This window comes from Myotis yumanensis, unplaced genomic scaffold, assembly GCF_028538775.1.
Source record: "Myotis yumanensis isolate MYYU_CA2020_CCGP unplaced genomic scaffold, mMyoYum1.0.hap1 SCAF_7, whole genome shotgun sequence".
Lineage (NCBI taxonomy): Eukaryota > Metazoa > Chordata > Mammalia > Chiroptera > Vespertilionidae > Myotis > Myotis yumanensis.
This window is the reverse complement of record NW_027223758.1, coordinates 53,962,828-53,975,876: the sequence shown is the minus strand read 5'-3', so window position 1 is coordinate 53,975,876 and position 13,049 is coordinate 53,962,828. Positions and strand designations below refer to the sequence as shown.

Sequence of the window (13,049 nt, the reverse complement as noted above, 5' to 3'; positions counted from 1 at the left end):
ATTTCACATAAAAAGGACTGTCTAACCAGGTCATCAACAGATAGCTTTTAGTAAAAAAAAAAAAAAAAAAAAATTAAAGTTCTCTTAAATGGGGAAAATATTAAATATTTGCTATTTTTATATAATGACTCATCTTTCCTTCTTTTATTTTTATCTAGTAAAATCACTTATTTGGAGCTATTATAATCATATCTATAATAATAAAAGTGTCATATGCTAATTAGACCGGACAGCCAAACGACCTTCCAGATGACCTTACGGACGAAGCCGCAGCTGCGAGGGCCGAGCCCTTGCACGAATTTCGTGCATCGGGCCTCTAGTTCATGGATAATATAAATTAATTTTGAAAAGAACAGATGTCACCTGGTACCATTTCAATCCCAACACAGGTTACTAGGAGAGGAGAAAAGACTTCTATTAATAAATACAGGGTGTCCCAAAAACATGTAAACACACTTTAACAGCTGATAGTTCAATTGATGTTGCTTTCTCTTCAGCCAGACTAAGCTTTGAAAGGAAATTCATCCTAAAATGCTACTGAAAGTTTGAAACACAGTTGAAATATAAACATTACCTTTATAATTATTCAAAGTGTATATACATTTTTATACACTTTAACAGCTAATATAATTCAATCTTCACTCCTTTTCAGGTTTAACTAATTTGAAATAATGAGTGAAGTCAGACTAAGCTTTGAACAAAGAAAATTTATCCCACTAGACTTTATAATGGGGACACATAAAAGATAAAGTTTACAGTACAAAACTGGCAACAGTTGATGAATTGAGGGTATACAAATACCAAACAAAATGATTCTTGATGTTTGTGATTCCATTGCTTTGTGTTACCAGCAGTGTCTGGACCAGAATGGTCATCAGTTTGAAAACAGGCATTGACAAAAAAAATTACTCCTTTCTATAGATTATTTTAAATTTTGAAAATTATCTGTATGTTAATAAAAACTGACTTTATAATCATTCAAAGTGTGTATACATTTTTGGGGGACACCTATATTCTGGATTACAAAGTACTCCTACTGAAATGAGTGATATCTGAATTAATAAAGTGCTTTGCTTTGAGTATTTGTGCATGTGTGTGTGCTTGTATGAGTATATAAACATTACATATAACAAATACGTACACACGTGATAAATATGTACATATCATATAATAAATATGTATACACATGATAAATATGCACACATGTACACCTATGATAAACATGCACACACATGATAAAGTGTACGTACATGATAAATGTGTGCACATATAAGATGATTTTCATTTGACAGCATCTCAAAAGTAAAGTATATGCTGACTGGAGAATACTGCAGAAGACAGAGTTTTCATAGATCTGACAACAGTGCCAACAACACCTGAGCTTTGTCTGAGTGGGAAAAGTGCAAGTACATTCAATCCAGTCTACGCAGACTGGAAAGGAATGATGCAAACATGACAATCTGCCAAGTCACCTGGTGTGGCCCCGTGGGAGCCCGAGGGGCAGGGCCTCAGTGCACTGAGCCTTCGCTGCCCTGGTGAACGATAAGTACTTCTGACCCTGACACACCTTGGCTCACTATTATGTGGGTGACTAGATTCTACAACAAATCTACAAAGAGGCAGAGGAAAAGCCAAGGAAGTGATGACTGCTGACACAGACAGCAGCCTCGCATGGGAGCATCTTCGATTCCCTCGGCTGCTAGGTTTCAGTACTCTGAATCAGTGATTTCAGGATATAGGACAGGTAGAAGGAAATCCAAAGGAAAGAAACACACAACTTGGGAACAGAGCTATGGAGACTGCAGAGCCTAAAAAATGAACACTGGGAAATGGTCTGTCTCCAACCCCTCCACAGATCTCAACATGATCTGCACTCATGCACTCTCCCGGCCATGTCCAACGTCAGGAGCCTGGAATGTCAGGACTCCACTGCCTATGGGACAGGCAAACGCCCTAACCGCCAGGCTGCACCCCCCTATGAAAGCAAAAAGTCCCTGTGCTTGCCACCTTACACAACTCTTCTGGGGCCCAGTGAAAAATCGAGATTTAAGCTATATCATAAAAAAAGAGAGCCCTTATCTATTAGAGACAGACTAAATATTATAGGTGAAATCATGGGATATGTGAGTTTCACTTGAAAAGCACTGGGTGAAGGAGAGTGAACAGGCCTGCAGTTTGCTGCACCTGCTGACATGAATAACAGGTTCACAGGCTTCTAACACTGTACTTTTACTTCTGTTTACTGAAAAGGTGAAAAAACAAAAGGATATATGAAAAAGTCTTATTAATTATGAAGAAAACCAGAGGAATTATTATGAAACATCTGATGAAGCATTCTACTTAGTATTTTTGAAATACCATCTTCACAGAATAATTTTATAAGTAGTTCTCTAAGAAAATTTAACATGAGTAAGTGATTTAAGGCTACTATGCCTTGCTTCTACAGTACAGAAATGCCTATTTAAAATTAGTCAAATCTGTTGCTTGATTTATAAGTTAGAGCTGATGATGGAACTAATGCAATGCTTTAAGATAACGGAAGGAGTTTGCTAGTGCGCAGACCAGCACCTGAGGCTCACCGGAAGTCGTACCTGTGTGTAGGAGCTCCTGATGTGGCTCTGGATCTCATCCATTGTGTCTGTCCCATAGGACACAGTGCCCAGATGCAGCCGCTTAAATACCATTTCATTCTGAGTGAGGGTTCCTATGATACAAGGAGCAACAGAAAATGAGAGAATACAAGGTGGCTCATCGAGATCGTGGTGTTCCCTCCCTCTGACACACCTTTGCTACCACAACCTCTGCTCCATGACAGAGTCTCCTGAAATGCCTTTTGCTGCTCTTTTCATCTTACTAGTGAGGACAAGAAGTGTTCTTCCCAGCATGTCAAGAATAACTTTTAGTAACTTTAGTGATGTGAAGGGGCCTAGTTCTGTGAAGAAAATCTCCCCTCTGCCTGTTGACACAAACGCCATTTTTGCCTGTTCTGAAAACGACAGGCACAAAACTGCAACACTGAGTCACAGCTATGTAATCACATGACAGAGCCCTGCCCGAGCAAGAAAACTAGCCCCAAATTAGTGTGTCTATCAGTTAAAAACAACAACCATATTTTGAAAAATTAAGTATTTTTAATTGAACAGAAGCAGGTACATCTAAGCCCTGGAGGAAGAGAAAGGAAAGGAGTGGGAGGGAAGGCATTTACTCTGTAGCTGTGAGCTGCTGGTATGCTCACTGACTCCTTGGCAGGCGAGGACAGTGTCCAAGCGATCAGTGGTCAATCCTTGGGACTGCCAGTCGGTTGGGGCCAGACACTAATGTGAGCGTGAGGCAGTGAGGAAGGCAGGCTAAGAGGCGTGCACAAGCAGGTCAACTTTCTGAGAGCTCGTGGTTTCGACTTCCTACCGAAAAGACACACAAGCAGATGCAGTGAAGCAACGTCATGAGAGAGGTGGGTAGAGATACCACCACACTTCAGACAGCTGTTGAGTTTTTATTAAGTGGGAATAAATTCACAGTGCTATATATATTAGAGCTCTGGAAGGAGACCCTCAACACTTTACGAATCAGTTAATATAAAAATACACTAATATATGCACTTAACTTCGGCCCATCTGGTTTCAGAGTCTGACCTTCTGTGAGGTACACATCAGTCCTGTTTGGATGGCTCTGGTACTGTCTCCCTTAGGCTTCTTTGCGCTCATTTCAAAGCTGTAGATCAATTTGGGGAATAATGCTGCATCTTAACATTATGAGATCCTATGCACTGGTACACTGACTTTATTTTTGATACTATTGTAAATGGAATTGTTTACTCAATTCTATTTTTGGACAGTTTATTGCTAGTGTATAGAAATACAATTCATTTTGGTATATTGATCTCGTATCTTGAAACCTTACTAAACGTGTCTATTGGTTCTAATACAATTTTTAGATTAGGATTTTCTATATAAAGGTCATGTTACATATGGTTTTGCCTGACAGCTGTGGCGAGAACCTTGAATATTCATAGCAGCATTATTCAATAGGCAAAACCCAGAACAATGTTAATGTCTATCAACTAATAAATGGCAAATAAAATGTGGCATGTCCATACAATGGAATAGTACTCAGCAATAAAAAGGAATGAAGCACTGACACATGCTACAATATGTCAGTTATGCTGAGCGAAAGAAGCCAGTCATTTGAAAAATCCAATAGGCAAATTCACTGAGGCAGTAAGATTAGGAGTTGCCTAGGACAGGATGGGGACGAGGAAGAATGGATGGAGGCTGGTGTATATACAAGTAGGCTTTGTAGAGTGATGAAAACATTCTAAACTTAGATTGTAATGAAGGTTGTCCAGTAGTTATGCCAAACATTGAGAGAGTGATACATCCTGAAGGTCTGTTATTTGATTCAAAAATTGTGCAACTGCTGCACTTTCTAAAATTCTAACTTGCTACTAAATCAAGTTTTAAGCCATTTAAAACTGATATAGTCAGCATTTTTCATCAAATGAACAATGAAATATGTGTCTGTTACTTTGGCATTTGAATAATTAAGTTTACATCTTGTTGGGTTAAAGATACTGAAATATTTATGCAGACATGCCTTTAGGTGAGTGGCATGTATAATTTCTCACATTTTAAGGTGAATCCTGAAAATGTTTTTTAAAATTTCAAGGAAGTTTTGCTCCCACAGCTGACTGCAGGACTCTGAGCAAAGACGGTCCAGGCTGGGGTTGTACTTCTGTGCCCTCAGGTATAGCAGCCAATGTGGGGAGACAACACCAGTTACTAAAAGAATCAGTAATGAAACTTATTTTCCAGATCTTATCTTCCTGACAGTTCCTACAATTTTTATTGTCTTAATATAGCAGAAGTTAGTATGTCCCGAATCTGAAACTTGGCAAAGGGGCGGGACTAACTGAGTCAGGCAGAGGCTGAGAGCCACTAGGTCAGAGCATCCAATGACCTCTAGTCAGGATACTGGCTCCATGGACAGGAAGTGTCTTTTAACAAAAGGTTTGTTTGTGATTCCTATTTTTTTTTTTTAAAAAAAGGCTGTAGCTCTTTAATAAAGCAGATTTTTGGACTACAATGAGAAAAACAGGCAAAGAGGAAATTAACTTCTAAGTAATAAATCCTGCAGACGTCGTTCTTGGGATGGTGACAGATGTGATCAACTAGCAGAGGAACACTGTTAGAGAAGCAGATGCAGAGCTTTCTGATCAAATATTCCCTGGTGGTGATTTGGCCTCAGACTAAAACTAGAACCTGCTGCAGCAGAGGAGGGAGAGGTGGTTGCCATAGGAAACAGAGACAACCCACCCACAGCTCACAGGACTGGCAGCTTCCAGCCTGCACATCACTTCCTGTGAAGGTTCTAATTCAGCAATGGGGTTGATGGCTATATTAAAACACAAAGCTTCTTAGAAAACTTCTAATTTACCAAACTGTAGAGTATGCATCAATTCTTTAAACTATCAGACACCATTTAATGTGGAGTCACATACAGTGCTTGCTGTCCATGGGCTTTCTCAAGATGACGTTCCCAGCACTGTAGGATCTGTTCAACTGTGGCGTGTCCAAACACCCCAAGATGTGAACAACGACACTCATACCCAAATCCACACCGCAGTGACTGTGCCAGCAGGACTGCTTACGAATGCCCCAACTGAAGACCCTGTCACCATCTCCAGACAGAACACTGCTCACCCCTCATGAGAGTCTGGCTCACAGGCACCCTGCATGCTGTGGCAGCAACATGGCCCAGCACAGATGGCTGTCCTAGGAAACGTGTGAGTGATTCAAGTCCAAGCAACATGGCATTTTGGGTAATGGGTTTAAGTTAATTTGTGAGTCCTCAGAAACCTGTTATTTTCGTGAGTGTTTTCAATAATGGCTTTGTTCTACATGAAGATAAAAACTCCCTAACAAACAAATTAGAGTGTGGCTTTAACAGGCTGAATCAGCACTGTCTTGAAACCTTCGAGTCCTCTGCAGCCTTGTTCTTAACCAGTGGCACCATCAAAGGCACTGGAGAGGAAGGTCCAGCAGACTGACAAGGTGTAGCTCCAGCTGCAGCACTGTTCATCACGTAGCGGCTGTATCTCTGGTCAGTGTCAATATGCTCCACATCCTGGCAGCTCACAGATGCCAACTCCTGCCGAATGAATTACTTTATGTCTCACGCACTGGTGGCCACAGATGTGTCACTATAGCAACATCATTAATTTCAGATCTTACCGGAAACATGCACTCCAATCAAACCTAATTATACCACTCTGCTTTCTTGTCCACAAGAAACTGTAATTCGATTATTGGGGTGCTGCATCTCCCTGCTTCTTCCACTCTGCTCTGGCCAAGGACAGTGGCACTTAGGGAGACCTCTTGTCAAAAAGCTTCTTGATGAAGCACAAACCCAATTTGCAGTACTGTGAAGCCCCACCTTGCCGTTATGTAGCAACGTGGCGCTCCTCAGACAGAGGCTCTTCATTCCAGCCAGAGTGCAGGCTCCTTGGAAGATGTCTGCAAACTGCTTCCCGCCCTCCCTGACACCAAGAGTTCCACCCGACAACTACCTCCTGTCAGGCCTGCTGCTGCAGGGTGATGGAGGTCATCACGGTGACCCTAAGACCTGAATTTTTTACATGACCAAAGTGAGGAATAGAAATAGAGCATATTACTTAAGTTCCTGGAAAGCACATGCACACAAGTAAACACCAGGAATGCACCCGTTTCAGGGGCACAGAGGAGTTTCTGGAATCTGGCGGTGACTTGCTAATGCACAGAAATCTATGTGTGCCTAACTGATCAGTGCCCTCCTGCTGTGCCAACCCCACCACAGATCCTTGCTCACAATAAGGCTTGTTTAGAGGGTTAGGGGATCTGCCCTAGTGCACATGTCATTAATGGACCAGGTCTGTCCATGGACCCCATCCCACTATGTGGACACCATGTTTTTCAGTGTCCAAGTGCAGATGGGGCTGAATCCTATTCACCTGCTTGCAGTGACAGGATAATTAGACAATCAGTGCTCTATTTGCACACCTACGATTTGGTCAGTGTGGCCCTGATGAATGGCCACAGCCAACACTCCCCCCGCCACATGCCTGGGACCCTGACCTGAGGAACACACCGTCGGGAAGGAGGAGACCCAGTCCTACATGTTTTTATTTCAATTTATTTTTAACTAGAGGTCCAGTGCACGAAATTCGTGCACGGGTAGGGTCCCTGGGCCTGGCCGGGGATCAGGGTCGATCTGTTGGGCGACCAGCAGGGTGATGGGGGGGCCCCTGCTGGCACCTGCCTTGGGCGGCCTGGCATCGCCCATTCACCAGCCCCGCCCCCCCGCTGCTGGTCACCTCCCTCTACGGGGTGACTGGTGGGGCAATTGAGGGGCCGCCGCTGGCACCCGCCTTGGCTGGCCTGGGGCCTGTGGGCAGCTCCTGCATTGAGCGTCTGCCCCCTGGTGGTCAGTACACATCATAGCAACTGGTCATTCCACCAGTCATTCCACCGTTCAGTCGATTTGCATGTTAGGCTTTTATTATATTGGATTATATAGGATTGCTTTGTTCATTTACTTGCCATTCTAATCGGCATGTTTACATTAAGTGTCCCAATTGTTGTGGATACACAGAAATGTAGTTTAACTTTGACACTGGGTTTATATGTGTAAGCTCTCTCATAATTCTAAACATTTCCCTGATGGTTTTTTTAGATTTCTTTGTAAAAGCCACTGAATTTTTCTTTGGGAACAGCTCACTTGTTCATGTTGGCACTCTGATTTCTGTAGGTGATTTTTGGTTTCCGGTTACATTTATCAATTAAGTCCAGGCTGACTGGTTGGTAAGCAGGATAGTTTCTTCTGTGAATGCTTGCCCTGTGCACCTGTTGGCTCTACATTCAGTATTTCCCTTCTTATGCTTCAGAGTCACTCCAAGTTCAGATGTGCTTTTCTCTGGCTGCTCTCTCAAACAATTTCCAGCAACAACTCCATTTCTGGATCCTTTGACGCCGTTTTGCTTGCTTTCTATATTGTTACAGGCCTGTTCTTTAAACTTCTTCCCATCAGCTCAACACAGCTAGTAAGGGAAACTCTGAAGGCTCTTCCTCCACTGACCTGCTTGAACCCGAGCCCCTCATACTGTTATTTCTGAGTTACTCTTGATTCCTGAGCATCACATGCCTGGCCAGTACTCAACATCCGTCAAAGACAGGCCCAAAGGAAACCTGAACAGTCCAACATGGGATCTGACAGCACTGCAGTGATCAAATGTATGGCATGGTTGTGAGGCTGCTGTCTCTGCAATGGGGACTTCACATTAGGGATGTGTTTGTCTTCTTTTCCATTTTTCTGTGATGGCTGGACGTTCTGCACATGTGCCCTCTGCCATCTTTGCATCCCAGCATGTGTGCTCCATGTGGACTTAGGCTATCGGGTCCCAGCGTGCATGCTCTGCGTGGACTTAGGCTAGCGGGAAGGGTGCTATTCTCTAGTCTATTCTACCCGCAAAGGGCTACTGTGCTGCTTTTATCTGGAACCTGCCACTCACTCTACTGATCGCTTGTATCCACCAGTGATTTTCTTGGTTGATCGTTACATCTGCAAACATTTGTTTTTTCTTTTTGTTGTTTACCTTATTTCTACTTCTTGTCTTGCTGCAATGGCTAGAATAATAATAATTAAACAACAGTGTTGTTAGCAGATTTCTCTTTCTTCTTCCTGATTATAGTGAGAACTTTTCTAATATTTTATTTAAAATGCTGAATTTTATTCAAGACATTTTCTTTACCATTTATACAAATATTATTTTATTTATAGTTCACTAATAATTATTTGGAAATCATAAACCAATAAATCAAGGAGGAATTGAACCTTTAGGTCTGGTTTTTATTATAGTGCTGCATTCAAATTGTTTTTTTTTTTTCTAGTATGTTATGGATTAACAAGAATTCTTTGATGAATAAAAGAAACAAAACAAAATAAAGACAAATATAATTTTGGGCATGAAACCTCAAGGTGAGATAAATTGTTTGTGGTAAGGTTCTTAAGGAGAAGGTCATTGTTAAAGTACCAAATTGTTATTTTCTTCTATAGCTCATGTGTCATTCTATAATAAACAAGCAATTTTTGCTCTTAAAAAGCCACTAGAGAGGTGTAATAAAAGCAGTTAAAAATAAGACCAAAAAATCTGTAAGGCTGTAAAAAATTAAAAATATAGAAATGTCATTTCAATCTCTGAGAATGTAATATTTTGCTAATTCTGATGATACTGTGTATATGAGAAGATGAAAATTAGTTGCGTGTCAGTTTTCAAGAGCAGAGTCTGAGAAACTCTAAATGTGACTCAATGCACAGACACCATAAACCCACGTGGACTTATACACACCAGGCAACCTGAGGTGCGCGCGCGCGCACACACACACACACACAAGTGGTACCTGTCTTATCCGTTAGCAGGTACACGAGGCGGCCCAGTTCCTCTGGGATGGTGCTGGTCCGGACGACTGTGCCAGGAATGTTCTCATCCCTCATCATCATCCACCCATATGCTGCTTTACCCATGTCCAAGTTCACACGCAAACTGCCAAATAAAATCATCACATGGTTAGTGTGAATACTAACATGCTCATGATTTCCATCTAAATTTATTTATTGATACACATTATCTTTAACTTTACACGAAATAAGTAATATTGAATTTTAGACTTTGAAATAAGTGAACTTACTGTCTTTTAAGTCAGCAAACCTTTCTACACCCCAGGACATGCCTATAGGTGACAGTGAAGTAGTTACTCATGCTGTCCTCCAGCGTGATCTGTGACATCGGATGGGAAAGAAAAAGATGGGCTGTTTTAAGTGCCTTGGGCAGGCAGGGTGCCAGGCTGTGTCCCACTGGGAATATCTGAAATGGGTCTTGTTTTATAACAAGAACCTATACTCCTTGGTGGCATTATCCCAATCCTAAGCAAGGTTTCTGATGGAGTCACAGATGTTGAGGTCCTTCTAGAATTGCATCAATGACTTCTCAGTGTCTTCCTCAGTTGCAGCAAAAACCTGGGCAAAAGTCATCTTCAGGGAGTAGGCTTTAAAAGCTGTTACAACCCCCTGATCCATTTGATCAAAGAGGTAATGTTTGGAGAAACAGCACTTTGATATTGGGAAGAACATCACCAATAAAAAGAGGATGCCATGAGCATTATTAACAATAAGCAAAATCTTGAAAGCTATGTTCTTCTTCAAACAGTACTTCTCTATTCCACTGGCACAGCAACTCAGGAGGGCATCGTGGAGGAGGAGCTGGATCTCCCGTGACTTCTCATTGTTCCTGCAGGACACTGGCAGCGCGTGCTTATTGACGAGCTTGGAGGCCCTGCGGTTCTCACTATCCCCATTATAAAGGGTTTCAATTTGTAACCTGCAACACTGCCACCAAGCAAGATGGTTATCTCATCCTTAAAAGCCTTGAAACCAGCACTGACTTGGTCCCCTTAGGGATGAAAGTCCTTTCAGGCATTTATTTCCACAATAGTGAAGTTTCAGCCACATTGAATATTTGCTCTGGCAAGTAATTTTCCTCCACAATCACCTTCTCTAGAGTTTACAAAAATTCTTCAGCTGACTTCACATGAGCACTTACAGGCTCACAACTCACTCTCACATTACAGAATAAATAACAATTCTTGAATAGTTTAAACCACTCACAACTAGCAGTAAATTCAACACAGTAGTCAGGTCCAGCCTTTTCTTTCAATATTGTTTTGCTTTGGCCGTGGTCGTCATGGTGCTGAGTGGGATATGTGTTTGTGTTTGGTCTTCAATACAGGTCAGCAGGCCCTAGCCGGTTTGGCTCAGTGGACAAATTGTCAGACTGTGGACTGTCAATTCGGGTCAAGTGCACGTACCTTGGTTGCAAGCTCCCGGCCCTGGCAACTAATCGATGTGTTTCTTTCACATCGGTGTTACTCTCTGTCTCTCCCTCTCCTTTCCACTCTCTCTAAAAAAAATCAATGAGAAAAATATCCTTGGGTGAGAATTAAAAAAAAAAATACAGGCATCAGAAGTTTCTCCATGTCTGATGGAAGCTCTTTCTGAACTTTTTGTTTTAGAAGGAGAGGAGAGAGACAGAAACATCAATGAGAGAAAAACATTGATTGGCTGCCTCCTGCACATCCCTTAGTGGAGATTGAGCCCGCAACCCAGGCATGTGCCCTGACAGGGAACTGAACCAGTGACTTTTGGTGCAACCTTACAATGAAGGTATGTTCTGTGACAACTAAGCTAAAATAAAGACAGTTAGAAAATTCAAATATACTTGTAAATGAAGAAATAACTTTGTAATAACCATGGATCAAAGAAGAAATCACGATGCAAATTAAAAAACATTGTCAAAATATGAAAACTTGTGGGATGCAGCCAAAGCAGTACTCCTATAGAAAGAAATTCATAGCTTCTATTGCATGTATTCAAAAAAGAAAAAGCGCTGAAAACTAGTGAATTAAGCATCTATCATAAGAAGTAAAGATAATAAAAACCAAAGAAGGTAGGAGGAAAGAAATAAAGTATAGTACTATTAATAAAAAAGAAATATATCATATAGCATAGAGGAGGTTTTTCTACAACTACTGAAGCTGACAAACCTATTGGAAGACTGAAAGAAAAAAGGAAATATAACTAAGTATCAGGAAAGAAAACAATCCTCTCTCTATGGGAGATTATAGGAAAATATTATGAGCAAGTTTTTGTGAATAAATTAGAATACTTAGGTACAGTTGACATGTTTCTTGAAAGCCATAACTTTGCAAAACTGACACGAAAAGAAATAAAAAAATTTGAAATTAAGTTTTGTAACTCTTTAAAGTCAACTATTTAAAAAATATCTACAGAGAAACCAAGATGGCGGCATAGGTAAACACCGGAAATTGCTACCTCGCACAACCACTTCAAAAATACAACTAAAAGACAAAACGGACATCATCCAGAACCACAGGAAGGCTGGCTGAGTGGAAATTCTACAACTAGAAGGAAAGAGAAAAGCACACTGAGACTCAGAGGAGGTGCGGAAGTAAAGTGCAGAGGTACGGAGGCGCATGTGGAAAGGGCTGGCAACTGAGGACACGGTTGTCTTTTTCAATCGGGAGGGAGTCTCAAGCTCCTGACTGCTCTGAACTCCAGTTCCGGGAGAGTCTCTGGGGACCCAGACTCATACAGGGAGAAAGTGAACTGTCTGGCAGCGGGTGGAACTCGAGGGCGGCTTTCTCTCAGAGGAGCTTGCAGCGATTACCAGGACACTGAGACTCGGGGCCTCTTAGGGTAGGACTGAGGAGCAGCCATAGCTGCATGCTCCACCCTGTTGATCTCCTGAGACCCCGCCCCACCCAAGCTGTGTGCAGAGGCTTTTGCATATGAAAGGCCTGGCCCTTTGCAATCTGAAAATTACCTAACAAACTGCAGCTGGGTTAGAGAGACCCAGAACTTCCAAAAGGTGGCCCAAGGCCCCACAGCAGCTTGCACTGCTTCACAGCTGGGCCTCATCTGGGCACCTCCAAACCCCAAACAAAGAAGAGGAATCTGCAGATCTCTCCATAGCTCCTGCTGGGTAGCCTCAGGAAGAGGCTAAATTAGCACCTCCTTAGAGATCCAAGAGCCAGTGTACCCAGTGGTCAGAGTGAGACCATCCTGATTACAACTCCTCAGATCCATAAGGGACACTCTCAGGTGGCAGACTCAGTGAGCACCAAAGCCCCACTGAAGCAAATCTTGCCCCAGAAGGGTGTCTCCAGCACAGAAGTTCTCCCACTGTAGACACAGCTGATTCTCACAGCCAATTGGCCTGGAGGTCAATTCCTCCCAGTGATACCTACAACAATCAAGACTTAACTACAACAAGACTGTGCACAAAGCCCACAAAGGGGTGCACCAAGAGTGTCCACCTCAGGTAATCGGGGAGGCTGAGCCACTGGGCCCTATAAGATACCTAGCACAGAAAGCCACTCTATCAACACAGGGAAGCATAAAAAATGCGGAGACAAAGAAACAGGTCACAAATGACAGAAATG

The 13,049-nt window shown here is 42.2% G+C and overlaps 1 protein-coding gene across 4 annotated transcripts in view; it reads right to left on the bottom strand.

The window, feature by feature from the left end:
• Nucleotides 1-13,049, bottom strand: part of ATP9B (ATPase phospholipid transporting 9B (putative)) — a 148,924-nt gene that overhangs the window by 28,308 nt on the left and 107,567 nt on the right. For all 4 annotated transcript variants that reach the window (XM_070420485.1, XM_070420486.1, XM_070420487.1 and 1 more), the window contains 2 exons: nt 9,432-9,574; nt 2,592-2,704 (listed from right to left, as the gene is read on the bottom strand). In XM_070420485.1, the coding sequence (XP_070276586.1) occupies nt 2,592-2,704; nt 9,432-9,574 (256 nt within the window). The remainder of the gene's footprint in view (nt 1-2,591; nt 2,705-9,431; nt 9,575-13,049) is intronic.